This window comes from Liolophura sinensis, chromosome 1 (assembly GCF_032854445.1).
Source record: "Liolophura sinensis isolate JHLJ2023 chromosome 1, CUHK_Ljap_v2, whole genome shotgun sequence".
Classification (NCBI taxonomy): Eukaryota; Metazoa; Mollusca; class Polyplacophora; order Chitonida; family Chitonidae; genus Liolophura; species Liolophura sinensis.
The window spans coordinates 12,422,296-12,450,047 of record NC_088295.1 but is presented as its reverse complement, the minus strand read 5'-3'; the positions used below and the strand labels follow the sequence as shown (position 1 = coordinate 12,450,047).

Below are 27,752 nucleotides of genomic sequence, written 5' to 3'. Positions count from 1 at the left end.
TTCATGTAGTTAGTGACAGAGCTCAACTAGAGGACGTGTTTCAGTTTGAATACCAGCCAGATCAACCCATGCCAGATGACTGCATTGATCAGTACAGGGTTAAGCTGGTGCAGTTGTTCACACGTCTGCAGGAGTTTGTGTCTGAAAAGTGCACATCTCTCATAGGGGTTCCACTGAATGCCCAAAATTCCATCAGTGCCACAGCTAATGGCAGCAAGGCAAGTACACTATGATATGAAATTAAAGCTGTTCCTTACAGTGATACTGGAGTCTGCTATTCAGGTTAATAGCTCTATTCAGATAGCATATACCCATTTACATATTAAACATGATCATCGCTGACAATAATTCTGTAATTCTTCTGATTTTTAGGACAGATATTTGTAGTGTTGAAAGCAACAATTACTTTTCTCTGTGAGTTGTTTGGAGAAGTTAAGATATGGACATGTTGTTCATTATTGATGGACTGTCCATGTGAGAAAGGAGAGTGTGTTCTCTTGTTGTGTTTTCTTGTTACAGTTACATGTATATTGGCTAAAAAGAGCAGACCGGATGCCCCCAAAATTATGAGAATTAGGATAATAATAATGAAAGATGTTCTGCTTACTTTTCTTAATCAAACCTACATACAGGTCATCTCAGGGAATTATGGTTGATGAGTCATGCCTCACATTTGTTCATTTTGTCAGTATGCTCCTGGTATAATTTTTCAGACATTTTATAAGAATCTGTTTACTAGTGTATTCTGTGTTAATGTGAACCTTTGCTCCTTTTGTGTTTGCAGGTTTTAGTCCATCTTACTGTACAGTACTCACCCATTAATGAAAGCAGTGAGCGTATTAAGTTTTGCTCCGATACATTGACTGACTTATTGTCTACGAAGGGTATCAACCCAGACTTGGATTACCTGCACATGGTAGAGGCAGTATCTCAGAACTGTTCAGCTCTTACTGGCCAGCCTCTGGGGCGATTAAGTAATGACTACACCTGCCCCTCACACCAAAAACTGAGAGAGGATGCTGAAATCTGGTGGTGCTGTAAGTTTGAATAATTTTTTGGATAGGTCAGTGCTTAAGATTAGGCACAGAAAACTATTTACATAGATTTAATATAAAACTGTGATATAAGGATGCTGTTATCATTTGCCTCCACTGCCAGCTACAGTTTGCAGAACAAGAGAACAAGATCAATACTTTACAGTTGATTGAATTTCATTTCTGTGTCCATCAGTGAACTGTCCAGCAGGAAGCATGATCAGTACTGCTGGGTGTGAGGCTTGTGGGATTGGCACATACCAGGAAAATGAGGGAGAGAGGAACTGTGTAAGGTGTGCTGATGGATTCTTCACTTACATGGAGGGAAGGAGTAGTCTTACCCACTGTACAGGTAGGAGACCTGACGTATCTCTGATCTCAATGTTTGACATGTAAAAGTAAAAAGAACAAAGATTATTTCACCATTTCCACATATATCATGTGGTACCTGGTACCACATGGCACTTCTACTGTTAATAAGAAATTGTCAGCTGGTTTGTTGAGATAATTGTTGAACATAAAAACTCACTTTATGCTACATGTACATTTAAATGTTGTCTTCTTAGTTTGCACATAATATTGAAATAATTAAAGTGTAAAATTTATTTCATTAGATTTACATAAGTGAAAGTAAGTTATAATAATTTGCATGGCACTGTACCAACCCTTGAGTTTGTCTTGTGTTTTAGCTCTTTGTCCTGTGGGTTGGTATTCAGCATCTGGTCTCCCCCCATGTACCGAGTGTCCTCACAACACATTCTGGACAAACAGCACATCATGTACCCATTGTCCTGTTGGGGAGAAGACACTGGCCACTGGATCACATAACATCACACAGTGTATTGGTGAGAGGAAAGAATATCTGATCTGTTCGGAAGAATGATTATTATTTGTGCTTGTAATGGCTGATTGGTTATGAATGCTCTGCTCAGATTTGTTCATATAATATGTACAGGGATATGCTGACCAACTGAATAGACAGCGCTATGCCCCCACTTTGAGTGTTACATGTAGGATTTCATAATAATACAACAGTTAGATATGCACATAACATTACATATATCAGTGTTTCAAGGTAGTTTGAGGATGAGGTCTTTTCAGTAGGGACTATATAGTTTCTATCATATTTATACCCTTTTCATATTTCATGTCATATCTATTTATTGTTTTCTCTTGAGGACAATTTTACATGTATGGCACTGTCTCACATATTATACCATTTTTATGTAGACCCTACTGTGGACATGGAGGTGCAGACAGCTTTTATTACATAGCTGTTTAAGAAAGATTTCAGTAAAGTGACAAGATGCAGTAGTGTCCATCAAACTCTGCTCTAACCACATCATAGAAGAAAGATTGCCTGTTCCAAAATACAGATTACATTGTACCAGTATATTGATTTAAATGTTGGAGCACGTTTTAGAAAGAGAGAGGCTTTAATGCTGTTTGTTGTTAATAGTGACGTAACTAGTTTTCTTCATTGCTGTAGCGGCCTGCCCAATGGGCACTTACTCTGCCAATCAGGGCCTCCAGCCCTGTACAGAATGCCCTCGTGGGTTTTACCAGGATCAGGGTGGCCAGACCACCTGCAAGGCTTGTCTTGAAGGTTACACCACTAACTCAACAGGCGTAGTCATGGCCAAAGACTGCTTCAATGACAGTGAGTTGGAATTTTTGTTACTCTTGAAGACTTAATTTACCTGATCATGGCAGCTTCTTGCTAAGATCTATGGCTGCATCTGTAAATTTTTATGTTTTTATCTTTATTTTTAGCTGTGATAGTTTTATCTTTTCTAGAATAATTTATTTCCTAGTATTTTACTTTTTGAATCATTATAAAAAGTATCCATTAAAATGGATATACTGCATTGGGTATTTTTTCTTTTTGTTGATTCATGTATCATATTCGTGGAAGTTGCCTTCTTATCTCTATGTAAATGTGAAACTGAACATCAAGATTTATCTGTTTCGATAAATTGTGCACGTATTTGACTTTATCATTTTATCAGAACATTTGAGAGTGTTTAACATCATCGTTTGTGGTCAGAGAGACTGGGAAAGTAAGATTGTAGTGTTTATTTATGTATAAGATGATATACAATGCACTGTATTTCATACATCATGCTGCAGGTTGGCATTTTTCAAGTGACACATTTTGCTTGATTCCGACTGATTTAGCCACAATATAGGGCCAGTCAAGAGGTTTTTTGCTAAATTTCCCAATTATAGAGAAAACACAAGTGTTGGCATCAAAAGTATCATTTAAAGTGCTCTGAAAAGTGCATACATAGTACCAAACTTCATGTGAAGCACTGTATTTGGTATATTTTTTCCTTACTTCTGCATGAGTTGCTTGTGAATGAGCATGTATTGAGCTGTATTTGAACTGTTTGCAGCGGATTTGTGCAATACGTTCGAATGTCACAATGGAGGAGAGTGCCGTGTGGAAAATCACTACCCATACTGTCACTGCCCTCAAGGTAAAATCCATCACAATGGGGTTTATGTCACAGTAAGAAGTATAATTGTTCAAAATTTACACCATATTTATTCTCGCTTATTTTTCTTTATCAAAGATGACACGTAAATATGTGAAAAAAACTGTAAACATGTAGAACTACATGATTATATTTAAAACCTTTTATGTTAAAATGAGGATGCATCAGAAGTGACATTTGATGATATCTCACCAAACAAATGACTTCTTTACAGGTTATACTGGCAAAATGTGTGAAAACATGATCAATCACTGTGATTCTCAGCCATGTTATTATGGGAACAACTGCACCAGTTTTCTGAATGGCTACTACTGCAGTTGCACAGAACCAGGTAAATCTACTGGATAAAATTAGTAGTAAAACAGCAGAAACTTTGGACACTCCTCGTTTTGCCGTTTTAGATATAAGCAGTTATTAAATAACTCTCATGCTAAAAGTGACAACTCAACTCAAGAACTCAAGAAATATTATATTTGTGGAATTTGTTCCGCATGTCATATTTTATTCCGGAAAATAATTATTTAAGAAAGGCTTATGGGTAATACATGAGAAATACATGACTGGCTGTCACAAACCTAACTCACCAGCCCCGTGGTAAACTCCGGGAGACCCCCAAAACTGATCCCAATGGTTTGTCAAAGGCAGACCTAAAATCGAAAGGCAACCGATTCTTATCTCAAAACTTAACTCAATCCACTCTGGGTATGACACAGGCAGAGACCGAGCAAGTTCTAAGAAACACACGTTCTGAGAAAAAACGTGCGGCTGTCCCCTAACTCCCCGTGGTACGAATGCAGACCAGTTAACATCCTGTCAGTGCCATTTTCACCCTTCTATACCCATGTAGACCCCCACCATCTTCACTGGAATGATCCCATGACAGTTGTAAACGCATTTCAAACTGCAGACAGTATATATATGCACAGGGTTGATGGGGATGGGGGGGGGGGAATTTTGATTTTATTAAATTTATTGAATTTATAAAGACTGTTACAGGTCGCACACTAAATGTGTGTCTTGGTCCAATAATTATCTGTAAATGACAATATTTGAAGGATCTAGTCAGCTACCGCTGTAGCCAATGACATGAGCTTATGTGGTCACTAGGATACCTCCCAAAATGGGAGGTGAACGTTACAGTTCAAATAAGCCGCCACCAAAATTGACAGCTTCAAGGGAGATGTTATGTGGATCGCACTTCAAGAGAGATAACTCTCTTGGAGCAGCAACTCATGTAAACATGGTTTACAAGTAAAGATAACATTGTAACCAAACACCACCAGATAGTTCGTATTGTAGACAATAAATGTTGACAATTAGGTGTGAACATAATTAATGTACATGGGCTTCAGAAACAATTGGTTTTCCTTGCGTCAGTTGATGACAGTAATGTTCTGTTGTGATAATATTTATTACTCTGATGGCTCTGTTGCATTTGTTGTAAAAGCATTATTCCAAGAATTGTTAATATTTTGTGAAATTCTCCCCACAGTGAACTCCTGCCCACAAATAGATGGCACAGTGATGAGGTACATGGTGCCTGGCTTCAGTGGGAGTGTGGCTGATGTTTTACAACCAAGAGGATTACAGTTAGACAAGCCCTTACTGCAGAACACAAGCTTGATTTACACACCCAGAGACGAGGGATTAAACAGTCAGTGTCACCTGACCATAACAGTTACAGGTGAGGTCATGTTATGGTTAGACTTACACCTTTCCTGTTACACACCAGTTGGATTTACACACCCAGAGATGAGGGATTAAACATACAGTGTCACGTGCCCTTAACAGTTAGAGGTGAGGCCATGTTATGGTTAGACTTACACCTTTCCTGTTACACCCCAACCACCGGGATTTACACACCCTGAGATGAGGGTTAAAGAGTCAGTGTCACCTGACCATAACAGTTACAGGTGAGGTCATGTTATGGTTAGACTTACACCTTTCCTGTTACACACCAGTTGGATTTACACACCCAGAGACGAGGGATTAAACATACAGTGTCATGTGCCCTTAACAGTTACAGGTGAGGTCATGTTATGGTTAGACTTACACCTTTCCTGTTACACACCAGTTGGATTTACACACCCAGAGACGAGGGATTAAACATACAGTGTCACGTGCCCTTAACAGTTAGAGGTGAGGCCATGTTATGGTTAGACTTACACCTTTCCTGTTACACCCCAACCACCGGGATTTACACACCCTGAGATGAGAGTTAAAGAGTCAGTGTCATCTGCCCATAACAGTTACAGGTGAGGTCATGTTAAGGTTAGATTTACACCTTTCCTATCACACACCACCTTGATTTACACACCCTGAGATGAGGGTTAAAGAGTCAGTGTCATCTGCCCATAACAGTTACAGGTGAGGTCATGTTAAGGTTGGACTTACACCTTTCCTGTCACAAACCACCTGGATTTACACAACTAGAGATGAGGGGTTAGACAGTCAATGTCACCTGCCCATAACAGTTACAGGTGAGGTCATGTTAAGGTTAGACTTACACCTTTCCTATCACACAACACCACCTGGATTTACAGGCCGAGAGATGAGGGGTTAAATAGCCAATATCACCTGCCCATAACAGTTACAGGTGAGGTCATGTTAAGGTTAGACTTAGACCTTTCCTGTCACACACTACCTGGATTTACACACCCAGAGATGAGGGTTAAACAGCCAATGTCACTTGCCCATAACAGTTGCAGGTGAGACATAACTACACCTGCTATGATCAAGCACAACCATTTATACTATGATGTGTGTCTTGAACTTGCTGTAAACATTACATACCTTGCATTTTTATCTCACCTTACGAAGTAAGGAGAGGTATTGTGAGAGGTATGCTCATGTTGTCGGTTTCCAGTGTGTTTAAAATTTTTGACCAATCATAGGTTGGCAGAGGCCACCTATAGTACACAGATAACCAATTGTCGGTAGGGATTTGCATATCAAAGATCAAGGGAGTTTTTTTTACCTCATAGCTCAACATTTCCTTAGCCATTCACAGGATTGCAGATGCCAAACGTAGTACATGGATTGCCAAATGCAGTGTGCGATTTGCATATCCATGGTAAATTTGTGCATATAACCTCCCCACAGTGTCTTTTACTGCCACAGTGATTTACAACTCCATAGCATATTGAAGTCACTGCTCTGCACTCCTTACGCATACGATGGAACAGTCATAGTTGTGACAGTATAATAATTTTCACCTTTATTGTTGATTTAATGCCAAGATCTTAGCACTGTCTAATTAATATGTGTGTATAACAGTGTCAATCATTCTACTTTATTTTGGTTTAAAGGTCAATATTTGAATATGTCACATAACTTCACACTTATGCAGTTTTACAAACTGCTTAATCAGGCGAAGTACAGGTATTCTCTGAATACCTTGTTACAGGATATAGTGATGCAGGCAGCATTCCTTCTGTCCCTTTCTAAACTGGTTTGTATTGTTCTCTCTGCAGATGTGAATCCCATTATACTAGAATGCCCCCAGTCAAAGGTAGAGTTTATATCCCGTATTGGAGACAGCCGATCGGTTCCTGTCTCCACTTGGGTGAAAAAGCCTCCAGGTGCTGAGGTCATTGTTAACCCTGAGGAACTAGACATAAGCTACTCTGACATAGATACGGTGAGAGAGGTGTATGTGACAGCCACAAGAAATAACCTTACTGCAGTCTGTTCGTTCCAGGTGTTTGTTCAAGGTACGTAATGCACCAAGTTCTAGTTTTAATCTATTGCACTGGTCTGATTTCAAGTTTTGTTGTGTTTTTTTCTATGATGGCAATAAAAGTATCGGTGTAACTATATAGTGTAGTATTCTGCATCATTCACATGTACCACACCTTTAACCCTTTGATATTTTGAGCAATGGGTATTGTTGTAAAGAATTCCATCTGTCATGTCATTGATTCATGTGAAGTTACAGGGCCTCTTCACAAAACTTAATAGGTCATATTTCTTGGAACTGTTTTATTTGCACAAAACTTTTTTTGTTGATTAGGTTATAGTTCCATAAACGATGTCATTGAAGAGAAAAGTTACGAAAAATTGATTTAGGAAGTTTTGTGAAAGTTGGTCATGAAATTGGTGAACTTGTCTGTTCTTGTAGGAATCAAATCTAAAAGGAACATAAATAATTTTCTTTATTTCACCCACACTGGTTACTTTCAAGTCCCGACTTTTGTGTGGTCGTTATTCATATTTACAGTATGTACAGTACTATATTTAAAAAAAAAAAAAAAAATTCATTGAAACTTCATTCATGCATTCTCTGATGTGTTGGACTCACTGAGCAATGCAGTCTGTGGCCTGGGCAAATGACCTTTGACCTATTTTCTCAAGTCAGAGGACACCTATGATATGTGAACTATTTCCACAACTGTTCAGCCAAATTCATACATGGTGTGCAGATCAGTATGCACACCATATTGGTGGAAGACAAGCCTTCAGTGAACATTAGACTGTTTAAACAGTCACACAAGCCTAATTGTCAACGGTTTATTGTCACCAAACACTGTGTGAGAGTGAGGGGATTGAAAATTCCCTGTCCATGTCCATACTGTGAAACCTTTCCATGTGTGTTGTTTAAACATGTCTGACCATGAGCAATAAAGTACACTTTTTGTCGGAAGTCCACCTCTGGGATTCCGAATCTGACATTGTTTTAATGCCACATTTTCACCTAGGAATCCAAGATGGATGGCTGTACCATCCTGGACAAGTTTTAAACCAGCTAGGAACTAGAATGATGTCACCTTTTCTGGTAGAATTGGTGATGATTAGCGTGATGTTACAATATCAGTTGGACTGAGAAATATAGGATGGCTAACATCAAAAATAGTAAAGATGTAACATTTGTACATAAATCAAACTTTCTCAAAAAAGACCTTTTGTCGTAAATCATTGATGAATGCATAAGAATCATTGAGATCATTTTACTGCAAAATAAGCTCTTTCTAATAACTGCATCAGTTTTCAAAGGAAACCATTTGAAATGTATTAATAAATAAATGTTCTGGTTTAAAACTTGTCATTTTTGAGTTTGGCCTGTGAAGAAAAATGCCACAAACTGAATTTTCAGAGGCACATAGAGCCTGAATATTTTGTAAAATGTGGATAGAATTCAGATCAACCATCAAAGCGTACTAGCTAGAGAATGGTCACAGAATTCAGGTTTGGGATCTAACTAAATGTACCTTTTCAAGCAAGGTAGCACTATCAGTAACAGGTCATTTAAACCTTGGCTTCCGCAACCAGTTTAATTTTGTGTTTAAAGTATTGTAGAAAGTAATATTGAGTCACAAACCAAAGAATATATGTGTGTCTCATTCCTGAAGTTGCTTGGTCAATTCCTTGCTTTGATATCACTTGGAATTGTCTCATGGTCATGATGGTTAGGAGTAGGCAAGTATATAGCGATACAGCTAGATCTGGTAAGACAGAAATGAGTATAGACACTCATACTTGGTGTGAGATAGATAGAGACGACAGTAAACAGGATTTATTTGCACACCCAACATACAACATCATTAATGTATGTAAATAATATGCTTGACAGTATTCTGAAATCAGTACATTGAAATGTTGGTGCAACTTTGCAAAGAGTGAGCGTCAACACACATAAATTGTGAAGCAGCAAACACGATGTTGCTGACATCATGACAGTGCAGAAAGTTTGACTATGAGGTCTAATGTGGTGTGCCTGCCTTCAGCCATGTGAGTCACATGAGGCTGTTGAATAACTTTTACTATTGTCTGAGATATAACGCAAGTAAACTTAAGTAACTTGAAGGCAAACTACACAACCTTCTGCTTCAGAGGAAGGAAACAGAAGTGGCCATGTTCTGGCTTGACCATCTCTATCTTTCTCTCATGACTTTGGAAACTCAGTGGGGTGCCAAGACCATCTTCGCTTGGTCATGACGATAACAAGTAGGCAAGTGGCTTGCACTGTTTTGGTTGTATTACTTTCATACTCAGATGTGTATTAATTGTGGTCAGTTGAACTCACCTGTTTGTCACCTGGTTCATTTTCAGTGGCAACTTCTTCTGAACTGATTCTCAACTACCTGCTGCTAAATGGTAATGTTTCTGTTTGTGAAACAGTAAACTCTATTGTGTCATGTCATTTTCGATGTAATGATGGCTACATAATCCATGGAAAAAAAATCCATCTGGGTGTAATAGAATTGCCAATGGAGGATGGGTTGATGCTACCAGTTGTCCCTCAGTGCATTAAACGTAAGTACATAGATGTATGCATTCATTAAACTTGAAGTTTAACTTAAGACATGGGCTGTTTAATATTAATGAAAAATTCACAATAAGCTTTAACCAAAATAACTCCTTAGTGTCTTTATTTATATGACGAACATGTTGGTAACTTTGTGCAAACAATTGTTTCATGATCTTTTCAATTTTATAGCTGATAATCATAGCAATCTAACCAAATTTCTATTAGGAAAGGACATTTTGAAGTTGAACTCTTTTCACATGACATATTTTTGTTATTTTGTGTATGATTGTTGGACTTCAGCCTGAAGACAAATGAGTGATGTTGCATCTTTCACTTACTCTGCACTTTGGCATGTGCTTGCTAGAAATATATCCTTCTGATTTCGGGCTTAATTTTGGGTATAGGGGCTAAAGGGGTAAAGAGAATTGCGAACTGGTGACTCAACAAAAACTCTATACAAGGACAAGTTTTTGAATACAGAAGGTCCAAGTGACAGTTGAAGACATCATTTTTTTATGCGACGTTGCAGCGGGTGTGAACTTCATATATGTTTTATGAGCACATACCAATTATTGTGATGTAATAAAGGAAAGCAAAAATGAGTTCACAGCTGTGGACCATCGTGATACGGGCAGGGAGGAGTTTTACGAGCTCCCCATTAGTAAATTTGATACTACATCATGAGTTATTAGAGAATTTACATTCCTTGTAATTGAACATATATATTAACAGTGTGCACAACTTTCCTAGACTGGACCAGATTGTTTTCAGCACAACTTACCAGATTCTAACCTGGATGTACTTTCTGAGGGCAGGTTTCATATATTGTTTGAAAACATTATGACTACAAAACTTGTATATCTCCTGTATAAATTGCACATTTTTTGGAATCTGATGTGCTTGTTTGGGTGTATTCAGTATATGAGCTGACAGAAGTGATGATTTGTCTCAACACTGCACACTGCTGGGCTGAAGACCACAGACATCATGCCCCTCCTAGTAACACCATACTCACATCAGGCCGAGTGAAACCTGGCCTGTTCTTCTTTTGCAGAACATTTATATATTTGGCTGTATAGGTTTTCCCTCGAGCTCTGCACTGTTTCCTCCCACTGCAATGCCCACCGTTGTTTAAGTGAAATATTCCTGAGTACAGCATAAAACATCCATCAAATAAATAAAATAAATTTGGCTCTATGGTGTTATTACCACAGTGACTTTCTCAGATTGTGTTTTGGGCATCTGTTGTGATGAGCATCCATATCTGATGAGTTTAAAATTGCAGCTTCTAATGTTCTTGGTTTCTTTATGTCTGACCAGCTATGCCAGTTGCAAATACCACCATTCCTGCAAAAGTGCTCTTCAAGACAGCAGATCAGAAGGATTTGTCAGCTGGGTGCATGGAAGCACTTCAGATTGCTTTTAATGGATGTAAGGTGCATTTGCCTGATGAGGTGGAGAGAATACCAGAGGTTATGACAAGCTGTGGGAATGTAGACATAAACATAAACAATGATCAGCTTTGGATGCATCTAGGAAATCAGGTAATGAGTTTCATTCAATGCATTTACTGTGGTCAGTAAATGTACTGCCAAATCTCTGCTTTAAGTGCATAGAACTTGTATTAAGAAGGCTTTCAAACCAAAAAAAAAAAAAAATGACCACAGTTTAATAAATCACTGATAGTAGTATCAAATTGATTAGTAAGAGCACGTTTATTATGATATGAGTTAATTGACCAAACTAGAATGAGAATTAGCCACACTATGAAAAAAGTTGTTTTATTTTTTGGATCTTTGTTTTATGCTGTACTCAGGAATTTTTTTGGGTACAGCATAAAATACCAATCAAATAAATAAATGAATAATAAGATGTACTTTCAACATTAACCCCATTCAACATAACCTAATTACCTTGACACATTCACATGTAAAAATGTGTAAAAATCACAGGATTCACTCTATGCACGTTTCCCCATTTCTGTCTAGTTTGAGGGCTGGGACATACATGTATGCTACCCCAGGGGCTAAAAGAGTCTAACAGCCAAGTGACCAACATGTCCATACAATGGTTACTCACACTTCTGTGGTAAAATCAATGGAAGGATATTTAACTCCAATTTTTTAATTTATCAGATATCAAAAAACTTAATAATGTAAATTGTAAATAATGTAATTGACAGGTTTTTGCAGATATCAGTGATTTTCTCTATTTTGTTGGATAACTCTATGTTGTAACCAGCTTGGTCAAGCACTGCTTGTCGGACAGGATGTCTGACCTGACCCAGGTATTTTTTTCAGGCTTCATTCGGGTTTTTTTTTTTTTTGGCAAGAGATAATTTGAGAGGTGTTGCCATCCATCGGTATATTTGAGTCAAACCTGATAAAAGCCACATGATGTACTCATGTGTTGGTCACTTTGGAGAAAGAAAAGTAGGAAATTAAAATGGATTTTGCAGTTTGTCTGTCTCTTTGCTTCATTGACTGCCTCTCTCTGAAAACCATGCAGCCATAATTTTCTCAGTGACCTGAACTCAGTCTGCTCAAATCGCCTCATTCTATTTAAAATAGTGTGCAATTTTGTGTAAATTGTCAGGTTGTTGTGTACTTCTCCATGTACATATAGTACATAGTTTCTTATTAGGCATCAAGACCCAACACAAGTTTACAGATAAAGGTACTTTGCATGGTAACCATGTCAACTTGTAACATTTAGAAGGCCTGTGTTGGAAGTCAGTGAAATACATTAAACCCCTTTGAGAGTCTGGTATTATTTAATCATAGGATTATCCAGGTGTCTTACATCTTTCCTATGGGACTTTGTTGCTTTAATTCACGAGAAACATAATGATTGTGTACTGAAAACCTATCTTTTCTCTACCAAAAAGATAAATTGTTCCCATTTTCACAGTTACTTGTGCCTGTACCTACATACATATATCTTTCTCCTAAAAGGTAGGTTTATTAATTAGCACTGATCAGCCAGAGCTCCAGTAGGATTAATGGTACATGGAGCTGCTTATTGTTTTGCCATTGACATGAATTGTGTATTATGTTTTCTGAAGCATACTATTGTTGACATGGCTATTTGAAATTGCAGGCATCAGTGGAGTTTCAACTGAGTGTTAGCACAGCAAATCTTGATCTTTGCAAGGCAGCTGTGAACAAAAACTTTAATCAGACACTGGAGATGGAGTGTGACAATCTGAATTTGACTCAGAGGGAAATAGGCTGTCCTGTGGTACATTTGGAAAATATCCAATCAACTGACAACTGTCCACCTGGATACAAGCAAGAGGAGAACATGTGTTGTGAGTAAAGCCTCCTATGTCCATTCAGGTGATATCCATGAAAGAGGGTTGGGCTAATAAAGTATTTACTGCTTAAATCTGAAAGCAATACTAATAAGATATGAAAGAAATGACCCAGTCTTATTTTGCTGCAAGGGTTCTCCTGTTAAGAAAACAAAGGAAAGAGATTTCCTGAGCTTTTTTATTTTTATAGGAAATTAGGTTGTTATTATAGGCAAATTCCCCATCTTAGCTTTTGTGTAGCTTGAAAGAAAAGACAACAAATAACATAACTTGAGCTGTTTAGGAAGAGGGGTGAAAACAGATTTAAAAAGTCTCAGGCATATTTTTCTGACATTCTTGGTAACTCAGAGTCAACTTTAAAAATGGAATTCCTAATAGACCACTGGTTGCGCTTGTTAGAGCAACAGGTGGAAACATGTCCCGTTTGCACTTAAAGTCAAGGGTAAAACAGGATTCAGGTGATATAAGCAGGAACAGATGCTTTCTGAGGTTATAGAAATAATTTGCGCCTGATTGGATAAAACTGATAACATGGCGGTGCTTCCTATTACTTTGAACTGCGATATTTCGGATGTGCAACATCACAAAAATAAAAACTGCTTTTTAAACTTTCTGAGGGATACTATAAATGCATCTGGCCAAGTGTTGTCTTTTCTTTTAGGCTTTGTTATGAGTGCCTTCAGTTAAGCTTTGGGATATACACATACAAGGTGTTTTTGTTTTTCCATCAACAGTTCCTTGTCCACCTGGTACATACTACGAAGGAAGAGACTGCATTCCCTGTCCATTACATGAGTACAACGACATGGAGGCTCAGGCAGCATGTAAATCTTGTCCTGTTTCCAAAGGAACTAGACAGATGGGTAGCACTGTATCGAGTCAGTGCAAAGGTAAGGAAAAACAATATAATGCTGCTGTATTCAAACTGGGACAGTGTTGCATTGGTTTCCATTTTTGTGAGCCTTAGATGAAGGTGTTGTCAAAGTCATATATGTCCATCAATTTCCAGACTATGTTGAGAAGGGTATCATGTATGGTTATAAAATTCAGTGAACTTGTTTATTATCTCTCTGGTTTTAAGCTTATCGTTAATGAAAATGTTGATAACAGCTGAGTGAATAGTGCATTTTTCAGTCTGTATGTATGTTCATATGTATGGGTATTTAAGGAGGTATGTGTACCTGTACTCTCTATCCATAGCATTTTGTTCGGGCCCATATACGTCTGAGACTGGTCTGCCTCCATGCAATGAGTGTCCTATTGGTTACTATTTTGTTAACCGCACAACCTGTGAGAAGTGTCCTGATGGTACCAGCACGGAAAACCCTGGGGCCCAAGTCCAGGATAAGTGTGTGGGTAAGTACATGTACAGTTAGTGACCAAACACTCACTGTTTTGTTTCTGTGGGAAATAATCAGTGAGTTAATGACCACAAAATATGCCTTAATTGAGATCACTAATGAACCTTTCTAAGTTAACAGTTTCATCATTTAACATTCTCAAATACTATTTATTGGAACCTAACACTAACATAAAATATGGTAGGTTAATTTTTTTTCCCCATTCTGATTGATGAAATGGTGAGGAAGTTTAAAGAAATCAAGAAATTTTTTGGAGGGTCTGTTCGGGTACCACCACCAAACATGGCTCATTATGAGACTTATGAGGTATGGATTTGCGTACTTGTAACTACAGCCTCTTTGCAGCACCAGATTGTGTTCACTGCTCCGCTTTTGTTTTTATATGATTGTCTGTGGAGATGAGCAAACTTTTAGAACTCATTTTACACAAGTTATAGTTGGCAATTTTATGCAATATTTCAGTTGTTACAATTTGTCATTACCTGTATTGATTTGCACCTGAACAGAAATGTGTCCCAGAGGTACCGTCTCTGTCCGTGGGCTGGTACCTTGCTATGAATGTCCTCCTAACTATTTCCAAAGTGCCATAGGAAAGAGTACTTGTGAAGAGTGTCCTGAAAATACAACAACAACCACGTATGGCTCAACCAGTGCAGACGATTGCAAGGATGCTGGTAATAAAGGATTCATATGTAATATGTTATCTTTACATATGGCTAATTTCTTTTGATGATAAAGTTATCTGCATAGACTCCTGTATAATTTCATAGAACAAAATAATCAGTAAATCCAGTAATTTTTTATCCTTAACTTTATATAATTTGGCGCTTAACTTTGGATAATGGACACAAATCTGCCAGTCCTCGAGATAATGATAGCCATGATTTCAGGAGTCTCTGAACATGAATCCCGTAAACATTTTAAACTTAAAAGTATCCATGATCCATTGTAGTCATGAATAAATCTCAAAGATAAAAGTCAAAGTAAAATATTTTATTAAATCTTAAGTAAACGAAGCAGGCTCTGCGTATGATGGCATACATAAGCAATATTAGACATTTATGCCAGTAAGTCAAGGATTGTTTATGACATGTGTGATGCAGGAATTTCCGGTTGCTATTTCTTTTTAACTGCTTGCTTTAAAAACAAGTGTTATGAAGAAAGGCATGCATGGTAAAAATTAAAGCCTTGAAAGAATGTCTGTAGGAGCAGTAGATACGCCGAGACTGTAGACATGTATGTTGACATTGTTTGTCGGAGTCTGTGTAAAACAGGTTAATGTTTTGTTTGTCACCAGCTCTTGTGTACTGTAACCAGTCTCTGTGCGCTAATGGTGGTAGCTGTATTTCAAGGGGAAATGGCTATATGTGCAAATGCCCAGAAGGTAAGGACGTTCACTTTACAACTATTTGGTCAAAATTATGGATGTCACTATGACAAGTTACAAATCAAATTCAAATTTCATCTGTCTCCTTTTGACAAAATTCCACTTATGGACTTACACAATTTTCTGTACCTTAGTTTTTTGAAAGATTTTATAGTATTGAATTAAAATGTATTAAATGTTTTTGAAGTTAGATTAAACAGCAGTCCAGCAGTTGTCACAGTATTATACTGTCTTCATGGTCATTTTTGTTAACTTCCTTAGCCAGAAGATCATGGTATGAACATACAGCACTTGTGAAAGATAAAACAGTGGTGTTTTTATTTATATACAGTGTACATCATATACAGTGTACATCTTTATGAAATCATTGAATTTTTGTGGGGGATTTGTCCAACTACTGCTCGGTCATTTATATTAAGTGTTTGTAGAAGTTGACAGGAGCACTACCTGTAGTGTGCTAGCGGGACACATGCACGGCTAAACTCACCCATAACTGGGCAAGTTCTCACACATGGTCTTGTATACATACTCTCTTCACATTTATTTATTTTTATGCTCCCTTGTGGATGCACTATTTCTTTCCATTTTTGTCATGATCAGATCCATTTGAAAGGAAAATTTGTTTTTTTTCTCATTTTACAGATTTTTCATACAAATACAATAGGTATTACATTGCTATATGTATGTGTTTGTTTTGTTTTCATTTTTGTAGGGTTCTTTGGAGACAATTGTCAGCAGGAGAAGCTGTTCTATGGAGATGACTGTCAGTTTGAGCGTAACGATTGTGGAAGAGAAGAGAGATGTGTCAATGGAGGGATGTGCCAGGATTTGCTAGGGAACTTCACCTGTCTCTGTCCAGCAGGATTCTCGGGCAGAAGGTATTTTATCACACAAATCTATCTATTATATAACATTTGTACACATGCACTCATTTGAACTTGCAAAGAAATTTTGTACAAACTGAAATTGTGTACAATTTCTGACTCAAGGTAACATCTCTGACTCAGGGTAACATCTCTGACACAGGGTAACATATCTGACACAGGGTAAGATCTGTGACACAGTGTAAGATATCTGAGACGGAGTAACATCTCTGACACAGGATAACATATTTGACTGAGGGTAATGTATCTCACATTGTAATATGTATGATACAGGATAACATCTGTGACACAGGGTTACATCTCTGACACAGGGTAACATATCTGACACAGGGTAACATGTGACACACTGTAATATCTGTGACACAGGGTAACATATCTGACACAAGGTTACATTTTTGACAGAGGATAACATCTCACAGGGTAACATCTCTGACACGGGGTATTAACCTCTCCGAAACAGGGTAACATCTCTGACACTGTAACATATCTGACACAGTGTCATATCTGTTACACAGGGTAACATCTGTGACACAGGGTAACATATCTGACACAGGGTAACATATCTGACACAGGGTAACATCTCTCACACAGGGTAACATCTCTCACACAGGGTAACATATATCGTACAGATTGTAGCATCTCTTGACACAAGATCTCTGATACAGGGTAAGATTTTTGAGACAGGGTAACATCTGTGGCACAAGGTAACATATCTGACAGTGTCATATGTTTGATACAGGGTAACATCTGTGACACAGGGTAACATACCTGACACAAGGTAACATTTCTGACAGAGGATAACATCTCACAGGGTAACATCTCTTACACGGGGTATTAACCTCTCCGACACGGGGTAACATCTCTGACACTGTAACATATCTGATACAGTGTCATATCTGTTACACAGGGTAACATCTGTGACACAGGGTAACATTTCCGACACGGTAACATCTCTGACACAGGGTAACATCTCTTGACACAGGATAACATCTCTGACACGGGGTAACATATCCGACACAATGTAACATCTCTGGCATGGGGTAACATATCTAACACAGTGTAATATCTGTGACACAGGGTAACATTTATGACACAGGGTAATATACCTGACACAGGGTAACATATCTGACACAGGGTAACATATCTGACAGTGTAATATGTGTGACACAGGGTAACGTCTGTGACACGGGGTATCATATCTGACACAGGGTAACATCTCTGACACGGGGTATTAACCTCTCCGAAACAGGGGAACATCTCTGACATTGTAACATATCTGACACAGTGTCATATCTGTTACACAGGGTAACACCTCTGTGTTTGCAGTCATAAGAGAACTCTCATTCTAGATTCCGTTTATATCAGATCATTTTCATAGGAAACCCCTCTTGAGGTCATTAACAATTAAATGTGGTATCCTCAATTTTATCAATGGGGCAGTGTAGCTCAATAAAGCCAAGTTTGTCTCAGTTGCTGGGAACATTTGCTGTGTTCCAGATGTGAGCTGCCGATAAAAGTGTGTGAGCAGTTTCCTTGTGTCAATGGTAGCTGCCAGGATTTGGGTGGTGTCCGCAGGACTTGTTTCTGCCTGCCGGGGTATGCAGGCAAAGATTGTGATGTCAGCATAGGTAAAACATGTTACGTTGATTGTTAGAAATTTCCAGGAAGTAGAGTTTTGTACATAACAGATACAACATGACAAGAATTGTATATAATACACACTCTTACATTCTTATAATTCTATTTTATTGTTGACTTACATGCATATTTTATAACCATTCTTCAAAAAATTAAGGCATTAAAGTTCAAACAGTTTTGAAATAAATTTATGTAAATGTGTGCAAGTGGCCCTATTATTTTAATATGGATACATGTATTGTGTTTTTAGATGACTGTGCCTCATTGCCTTGTCTGAATGGAGGTCGCTGTATAGACGCCCTGAACAACTATAGCTGTGAGTGTCTGCCAGGCTTTGAGGGCAGGCATTGTGAACAACGCTTAGATCTGTGCCTGGGCCAGAACTGTGATAGCTCTGGCCAGTGTATAGATGACCATGTGAACAACACCCATGTGTGTATTTGTAAAGATGGCTATCAACCAATAGGTACAGTACCTTTTTGTTAAGTAAAAGTACCAGTATTGCTTTACTGTTTTTTAAAGAATTGATTGAAAATAAAATATCAGATATTAGTAGTGCTGAAGGCAAGGAACAACATTTTCCCAACCAGTTTTTTTGAAATGTAAAGATATGAATATTTTGTTCATTACGTTGACTAACCATGTGAAGAACAAGAACCTAAATATTGTTGCTACAATTACATGTGTAAAAGAGCAGATCAGATGTCCCAAAGATTAGAACAATTAGGGTTATTAAGTTCAAAGTCTGTTTAAGTTTTGTTGTACTTTTTTTATATGAAACATTGTATCACCAGCTATCTAACCTGCTGTGCTTATAGCTTTGTAAGTTTGTGTATGTCCTCAACGGGGAGACTCCTGCTGTTATAATGGATAATAATGGGTTCAGAAGGCTCCATCATGATTTTTGGTTATCACTCAACTCCAGGAGCCCATAAAAGAAGTGAGATAGTGTTTTATTGAAGATATTTGGAAATGGGTTTTGAGGTTATCGACTTTGAACACCTCTTCATAGTGTATAGGTTGTATGTAAATGTTGGACCTGTCAGTTAGATTCTGTGTCGTGGGAGTCACACATCCAATGCATGTATGAGGTGCCACGGGACAGTTTTCTCATGGTAGTGGTTAAATCCTGCCTGTATTGTTTATGACATTTATTTCAGTTACTGACAGTTACAGCTCTCTCTTGAGAGAAAGATGGTCTATCTCTTATAACTTACATATATATATATTTACCGTACCTATTGTTAACAAGAATTGTTTCAGATGTAGACTGGTCAGGTGTTAGTGCTGTGGATGGGTGTTACATATAACCTGCCCTTTGTTAATATAACCGGGCCAGATAGCTCACTTGGTAGAGCATTTGCTTCGGGGGCAGCAGATCCAGGGCCAGTCCTGGGTCGGGTCACCCCTCTAAATCTAAAAAGAGGGAGTTGCATATTCCTTGCTTGGCCTTCAGCTTTAAGGGAGTGGTGCAATGACTGGTTGACCCATATCAGTATAATGGCTGAAGCAGGGCCTTCAGTAAGTCATCTCAGTGAAGCAGTACTAGATGAAAGAGAGGTGGGAATCCGGCCCGCAACAAGGAGACACATTACACTGTAAGGATTCCTTCGTCATCATTTGACTGAAAAATTGTATAAGTCTGACGTTAAACCTCAAGGACTCACTCACCCATTGTTAATAGAATAAGTTGGAGATGCAAACTGGTCATGCTCTACTGCTTTGAATGGATGTTGCAACTTGTGATTCAGATGCAGACCTGTGCATTGTTTTTAATCTGTGTTTCAGATGCAGACTGGTGCAGTGCTGTCAGTGGATGTGTCAGATAACCTGTGTCCATTGTTTATATCATGTTTCAGATGCGAACTGGTCCAGCTGTAGTCCTGTGGATGGATGTAGCTCTAATCCCTGTACTGGGATGGGCAGTACAAAATGTTCCAGTTCTGGCCCAGGGATGTATGACTGTGTGTGCAAGGAGGGATATGGAGGCTCCTTATGTCAGCACAATTTGGATGACTGTGGCTCATGTCAGAATGGAGCCACATGTGAGGACCTTGTGGCTGACTACAAATGCCACTGTGCTGACGGGTTTGAAGGTAACAAGGGACATAAGAACCCTTAGTGACTGTTATGTTGAGCAAAATACCCCATAAACAAATAAAAAATTAAATTAATAAAATTTAATAAATTTTTTGTAGTATGAGATTCTTGTCCTGACTGCTTAAACTTGCATGCTGTATTCAGAAAACATTTACAGTATGACTGTACAGAATCTGGCTTTTATGTCCAGAAGTTGGATGTTTTATTCATGCACTAATTTTGCAGAAGACTGAACTTGTAATCCAGCCCGAGTTTGATTTTGAACAAATACTTTCCTATGTGATTCATTTTTTAAAATCTCACAATATTGTCATGTTCATGTTATAGACATAAAAATGATGTGATAAATCATGCCTGACCAGTGTTAGTATTTGCTAAGAAAGAATGTTACAGTTTGAGTGTTGAATTGATGGACATTCATCATAGGCTCAACACAGGTGTGAGTAATAGAATCTGTAATTCCATTTTCTTGATTGTTCAAGGTAAGGACTGTGATGTTAATATTGATGACTGCGTCAACAACGGGTGTGACTTGGAGGGGACTTTCAACTGTACAGATCTGATCAACGACTACCTGTGCAACTGTAAACCAGGGTACAGCAGCAAAAACTGCTCAGTAAGTGAATATTGTTTTACACACAGACCCCTGTATGTCAGTGAAAGTGAGATGTATGATGCATTTCTCCATAAAAACTTATAGCATATTTGTGATTCAGGGCACTTCCAAATCACTCACTTCTGACACACCCACATTGTACCCCCCCCCCCCCTCTCCTCAACACCTATTTCACAAAAAGTCTAAAATTCTAATCCAAAATGAATTCCTAAATACTTGCCTGAAACTTATTTAATTTTGACTACAATAGTACAATTTGTAGTAAGTTTGAGCACCCAGTTTCAAACATTTTGTTTTACAAAGAAGATTAAAGTTTGTAAAGTTGCCCATAGGCATACTTGACTCCCATGACTTTTGCCTAAATACTTGTATGTCATAACTTGAATATGAGCGTCAGCATTCAACAATATTGAAAGAAATGTTTGAGTTAATTGTTATGTGCAATGTATAATTAGACTGAATTAAATTTTACAGGAATATACCGTCCCAAGTACCACGGTTTATTTATTGGCTCCCATTATCACAGATATTATCTTGTTATGAATTTCCATGTTCACTCCTATTAAATTGAAAATTGGTAAAACAGTGACTGTTTCTACTTGATCTTTATTAATGAATTCTATATATTAATCACAATTTAGATGGCCCGAATGGTTGTTTTGAACAGCTGATTGATTGTATATTTGCCCAGGTGAAGGTGAATGAGTGTGAAAGTTTCCCTTGTAAACATGGAGGTAATTGCACAGACCTGGTGAATGACTTCTTCTGTGAGTGTTTGCCTGGCTGGCAGGGTAAGCAGTGTGAAGAGGCGACCAACAGGTGTGAGGAATCTCCCTGTCAGAACAAGGGAGAATGTGTCAGCATATTCAACACCTACTTCTGCAGGTAGGCAGCCATTTACTAAATACATATGTAAAGCACGTGGAATAAGAAGACTCCAGAACTCATTCTGGACTGACGTTCTTTTATATATCCATGGAGATTGTTACCGTATACAGGTGGTGCAGACAGACAGAAAGACCTGAGAAGACAGGCATATCAGAACAATACTTTGTGCTGTTACAGTATTATTAAGTGAAGTGGTGATATGTGTATTACACATTGCTGGCTGAATGTGGTACTGCTGTTATACATGACTCATATACTTTTTACAGTGTATGATCATAAATCTGTGGTGCTGGTTGTGTGTACTATCAGTGAGGGTAACCCTGTTCCTTACATTCTTAACTTGAAACAATAAACTTTCAAAAGATACGAAGTGTCGAACTTGAAATCAATATACATGTAATATGAGTAAGGTGTTGCTATTAGCAATTACATGTGAATAACAAAACACCAATTATTCGGAAACAATACTTTGCTCATTGTAACATGCTTAACTGACTAGAAGTATTTACATGAACAGTTATGCTGTCTTAGCTTTATCACCATTATCTAAAGAGGTGGTTCAAGTACCGTGTTTTTATACAGCATCATTACACCATGTGAATGAGTGATATAAAATAAACTAACAAGATAATAAAATCACAGCATGAAAATGTATGCACAAGTCTGTTTGAAAATGCTGTGACACATGTACTATTACACACAGGTCCTAATAAACCATGATGGTTCATGGCTACAATCAGACAATGTGACCATCTTATGCCAAATGCTGCCTATAGTTGCTGACAGGACCATACTGGGATGTCTCCTAAGGTTGTCCAAATAGCATAATAATAGGTGTCACATGAAAGAAAGTCAAACACCATGTTATATTTATTATTTATCAAAGCGCATGGGTCTGCATTACACTGACAGTAATCAGTATTAATGGTTAACACACTAAACCATAGTAAATTACAGTTTTCTTACGTTACATTATACATGTGATGATACACCCAAACTGGTACATCGTAAAGAATTGAATTTCAAGCCAAGGGAGGTAACTTATACAGTGCAAATAGTCTAGACATAAAGTTGCCATGGTTACAAACCATGGGCCTGTACAACCTACTTAGTACAATATTTAACTTCATAAGAACTGTTAACACTATTCCGCTATCTTACAACTTATGTATAGGATGGAACAGTGTTATACATCGAATTATACATACGATATGAGGTATTACTTACTGAGAGCGAACCATTCAGCCAAGCCGCAGCCATGTGCATTCCTGCACAATCGATCAGCTGTTAGAGTACATGTAAACATTACATAACTGCTCAGATTACACAAGCTAAAACTATCATTGTTCATGCCACCAAGCTTGGTCAAAACTTATGACATGATTCAAACTTACATACCTGTTAATCTTTGTGTGAATAATTGACACTTATATAATTTGTCATGTGATCTTGCCTTGTCAGGCTGATGGAAAATGGCGGACACTGAGCAATTGAATCCTGGGTACATATCAACCAAATTATCTTATAGACAGTATAGACAAAAAGAGGTTTGTTAAAAAGTTCACTATCTTCCATTTGTCAAATGAACACAGACTTGCTTCAAGTGAAGAACTAAAAAAATAAAAATTTACAACTTTCAAAACGCTGGACCTAACTAAGGTCGACGTCACGGACTACTGTCACAAATATAATATAACCTAAAAGTTACAACATACCTTACATATACAGCAACTTTTATATTATATACAAAAATAAGACAAACATTGTCATGATCTTATGTAAATATTTAAAGATTTCTTTGGTTTATTGGGGTTATAAATGAAAAAAACACTGTGAATACCTTTGTGTGAACTGCTGCAGGGATTCATACAAAGGTTTGCACAGGGTTTTTTTTTCATTTATACCCCCAATGAACCTAAAAAATGTTGCAGTGAATACTTATATTTTAATTTAAGGAATAAAAGAATGTCATTTGAAGTTTTACTTTCATTCCAAACCATGATAAATGTTAGTCGATTGTTTTCAGGAAGGGAACGCCGCAGGCTCCAGAATACACACTGTATGAATGAGATTCTTTGGGCCAATGAAATTGGTGATCAAAGTTCTACCATTACTAAGCAACTTCACATGCCACATCACATAAAAATATTGACCAATCAGATCCAGCCTTACAAGCGTAAATTTGGGAAAATTAAATTATACATGTATATACTGAACAGCAAAAGAAATATGTTATTAAAAGAATTAGATACCATATGTGTAACCATTCAAATTGTGTGAAGGATCATGGTTAAATGACGTACAATGATGCCAGATGTTGTTGTCAGGTGGTTTGGCTTCTGTACTATAAAGTCATGCTAACACAGCCACAGCAAAGCAAAGCCCTGAACTTTGCACAGCCATGTATGATTTTGGGAGAAAAGCATTTCTCTAAAGCAGTCTTTATCAAGGGTATTGTAATAAAAATGTTCAGCATTCACTATAAATGGTATAGCTCACTCAAATGATACTTGCAAGACCCTGCAAAGAGAAAAGGCCCTTGAAATGTTTGAAGGGGTAACTCTGGGAAGGATGTAACCACTTTAGATTTTATGTCACCACCATCACACAACGGTTTGCTGAACATGCTTGTCCTGAACAGCCAAGGGTGACAACTCCTGCATAGTAAGCAAATAAGTTAACTATATCAACAACCATTGTAATAGTTAGTCCAGTAGTGTTAGGTCTCACTTGGATGTAAGCCTTAATACTGAAAAGACTGTATTTTTCTCCTATGGGAGTTGGTTTTGAAACTCTTGCAATGCAGTTTCAACAGCCACTTTCAGCTCTCAGATTGACAGCTATGTTTTTTTAGTATGTAAGTGGCTAGAGGAAATATGGTTTGACTTCATTCTGAAAAGTTTACTAAGTCATCTTTTTTTTTTTTTGGCCAACATGAGCCAATCACCAAACTGTCTCACATCTTTGCCAATGAATGTGCTGTAACTTCATATTGAATCTAGGGGCCTCCATGGCTCAGTCGGTTAGTGCGCTAGCATAGCATAATGACGCAGGAGTCTCTCACCAATATGGTCGCTGTGAGTTCAAGTCCAGCTCATGCTGGCTTCTCTCCGGCCGTACGTGGGAAGGTCTGCCAGCAACCTGCGGATGGTTGTGGGTTTCCCCCGGGCTCTGCCGGTTTCCTCCCACCATAATGCTGGCCGACGTCGTATAAGTGAAATATTCTTGAGTATGGCGTAAAGCACCAATCAAATAAATAAATATCATGTTGAATCTGCTAACAACTGACTGAATAATAACTGGCTGAAAATTACACAGTTCCTAAGTTGAGTTATGTCTCCTGTGACTTTGCTGCTATTGATTGCAGATGTAGCGGCAATAAGACATACGGAGGACAGTGTGAGTTTCCCCCAGGTGGATGCACCAGTGTCCAGCCCTGTCTGAATGGTGGTCAATGCTCTGATGATGATGACACAGTTGTCTGCTCCTGCCCACGGCAAGGAGGAGGTACTTACAGTACTACTGAATTCCATTTACAGTTGATCAAATTGTGCTGAATGCTGTAGTATAGACTTACTGTACTGAAAGATTTGTACATAGATTTGCTTGGAACAAGAAGAAAAATTCAAAGCAGATTTTGCTGAGGAAGGGAAAATGAAAATAAGATTTATACTCAGATATATCTGATTAGACACCTAAACATTTAAAAAGTTTAATGTTGGGACCGTCACTTGCTTTGCAGTATACAACTAACGTTACACTGTTTTTTTAGTGGCATACACAGTAATGGGTGCGAGAGCCGGGCAGATCTGTTTCGGGATGGCAGCTGCCAAAATGGAGGATCACCTGTGGTATCTCCATCAGGAACACTTACCTGTTCATGTATGTCAGGTGAGCACAGGTAACATGAATGATGTGAGAAATTTTGATAGGGAAAAAGATGATGCAATGAACAAGTGACATTTGATGGAAATCACCTTAGATCATGATCTTTTGCAGTGTGATTTGGTAACATAATCACTAGGGTAAGAAACAATGCGTATCCATGATTATGTAGGTTATTAGTAGTTGACCTTGAAAAGAAACATGCCTGACCAATGAGAAGGTGGAAATTCTTGATGAGAGTTGTGTTATTTCTGTGATAGGCTACACTGGAACCCTGTGTGACATCAATGTGGATGACTGCCTGCAGAAGACTTGTCCTGGAGGGCTTTGTGTTGACGCTGTGAACACGGCTTTCTGCAGGTGTCCCGTGGGGTGGACAGGTGACACGTGCACAGAAGGTAGGGGTTTAATGTTCAGCAGCCTTTATAGCAGAGAGATACTGATGTGTGTATATCATGATGATAGGAACAAACCAACTGTCTTTACTTTTATCATTTGACAAGTAGTAGTGACAGATTCACTCAAAGTTCACTCATATAGTCAAAAGATAAACTTTTGGAATTGAGAGCGTGGAGAAACCTATGACATATGGTTCACATTGAAGCAGAGGAATATTTATCTCATACAAGTAGAACACCACTGCAGTGGATGAGAGGTTAGAGTGTCAACCTGGTATAGCAACTAAAATCTGATCATACATTTACATGTATCTTAGATTTCACACCTTGACAAGGCCTAATACCTTACTTGGTGCACATCATAAGGGGTAGGAGAGCCATGGGTTACACTGCTTGACTGGTGTCTTCAGCTTGTGTCTTCATGCATTCGCTATTTGCCTTTACAGCTATTGATGTGGATTATGACCTGTATTTCTACTCCTCAACCAAGACCGGCCAAGCATCTCTACCTTACCCAATAGCCCTAGATTTGGCATCATTTACATTCTCCTTTTGGGTCAGGTTTCAAGAAGCGGATTCCACAGGAACTTTTTTCATGGCATTTAAAATCATGTAAGTGCTACAGCATGTGTGTGATCAGATGTTATTGTGGTGGTGTCTGTGCACTTTTTATGCCCCCTTGCAAATGCAACATATATTGTGGGTATCTAGATCTGTACCTGTCTGTCTCTATGGACGTGCATGAGCGTGTGTATGTATTACAAGTGGACAGAATTTTTCAACGAACTATTTTAAACAAAGCTTTTAAATTTGGTACACGTATCCTGATTAAAAACTATTTTTCTGAGGAACATACATCTTGTTTTCCTGAAGGATATCAGTCAGTAGTTAACGTAGTTATGTTGGTCATTATACTTGATAATGTTCGTGACAGAACTATGAGTTTATTCTTGCACAAATTCACGAAGTGAAATTAAGGAAATAACTGATTTGTAAAACTTTATGATTATCTTACTTTAGGAAAGGGATGAAGTGCCCTGGAAAGTTAGTACAGGTCAGCTCTGAGGGCTTGACGCTCTCTATCCCCAGTGTGAGTAACTTCACCATCAGATATTCAAACGTCCTGAGGGTGAACGATGGACGCTGGCATCATGTGACCATAGACAGTCACTACGAACAGGGTGCCTACAATGTCCGCTTTACCACAGACGGGTCAACTGTAGGCACCGAATCCATTGCCACGGATGTTAGTCCACTGGATGAATCGTAAGGACATTGACTGTTTGTTTCATAGTGAGGAGTTTGATTTTATTTGTTTATTTATTTGATTGATGTGTCAAATCGCACTCAAGATTATTTCACTTATATCATGATTGCCAATATTATGGCAGTAGGAAATCCAAGGGAACCCAGTCTACAGATTGCTGGACTTGAACTCATTGTGCTGCACTAGCAAGCTTGGCCACAGAGCCAGCTGGATTAGGATCGCAGGGTTTAAGGTGC

The 27,752-nt window shown here is 38.2% G+C and overlaps 1 protein-coding gene across 1 annotated transcript in view; it reads left to right on the top strand.

Annotated features, from left to right (window-relative positions):
• LOC135463745 (uncharacterized) overlaps nt 1-27,752 on the top strand; it is a 110,879-nt gene that overhangs the window by 31,432 nt on the left and 51,695 nt on the right. The window contains exons 26-52 of the mRNA XM_064741206.1: nt 10-218; nt 785-1,037; nt 1,231-1,386; nt 1,724-1,879; nt 2,524-2,694; nt 3,431-3,514; nt 3,747-3,863; nt 5,025-5,216; nt 7,006-7,245; nt 9,581-9,784; nt 11,100-11,323; nt 12,879-13,089; nt 13,827-13,982; nt 14,293-14,448; nt 14,960-15,127; nt 15,751-15,837; nt 16,553-16,718; nt 18,222-18,352; nt 18,613-18,828; nt 20,222-20,458; nt 20,945-21,078; nt 21,770-21,963; nt 25,334-25,516; nt 25,739-25,857; nt 26,112-26,249; nt 26,696-26,861; nt 27,270-27,515. Of these exons, the coding sequence (XP_064597276.1) occupies nt 10-218; nt 785-1,037; nt 1,231-1,386; nt 1,724-1,879; nt 2,524-2,694; nt 3,431-3,514; nt 3,747-3,863; nt 5,025-5,216; nt 7,006-7,245; nt 9,581-9,784; nt 11,100-11,323; nt 12,879-13,089; nt 13,827-13,982; nt 14,293-14,448; nt 14,960-15,127; nt 15,751-15,837; nt 16,553-16,718; nt 18,222-18,352; nt 18,613-18,828; nt 20,222-20,458; nt 20,945-21,078; nt 21,770-21,963; nt 25,334-25,516; nt 25,739-25,857; nt 26,112-26,249; nt 26,696-26,861; nt 27,270-27,515 (4,714 nt within the window). The remainder of the gene's footprint in view (nt 1-9; nt 219-784; nt 1,038-1,230; nt 1,387-1,723; nt 1,880-2,523; nt 2,695-3,430; nt 3,515-3,746; nt 3,864-5,024; nt 5,217-7,005; nt 7,246-9,580; nt 9,785-11,099; nt 11,324-12,878; nt 13,090-13,826; nt 13,983-14,292; nt 14,449-14,959; nt 15,128-15,750; nt 15,838-16,552; nt 16,719-18,221; nt 18,353-18,612; nt 18,829-20,221; nt 20,459-20,944; nt 21,079-21,769; nt 21,964-25,333; nt 25,517-25,738; nt 25,858-26,111; nt 26,250-26,695; nt 26,862-27,269; nt 27,516-27,752) is intronic.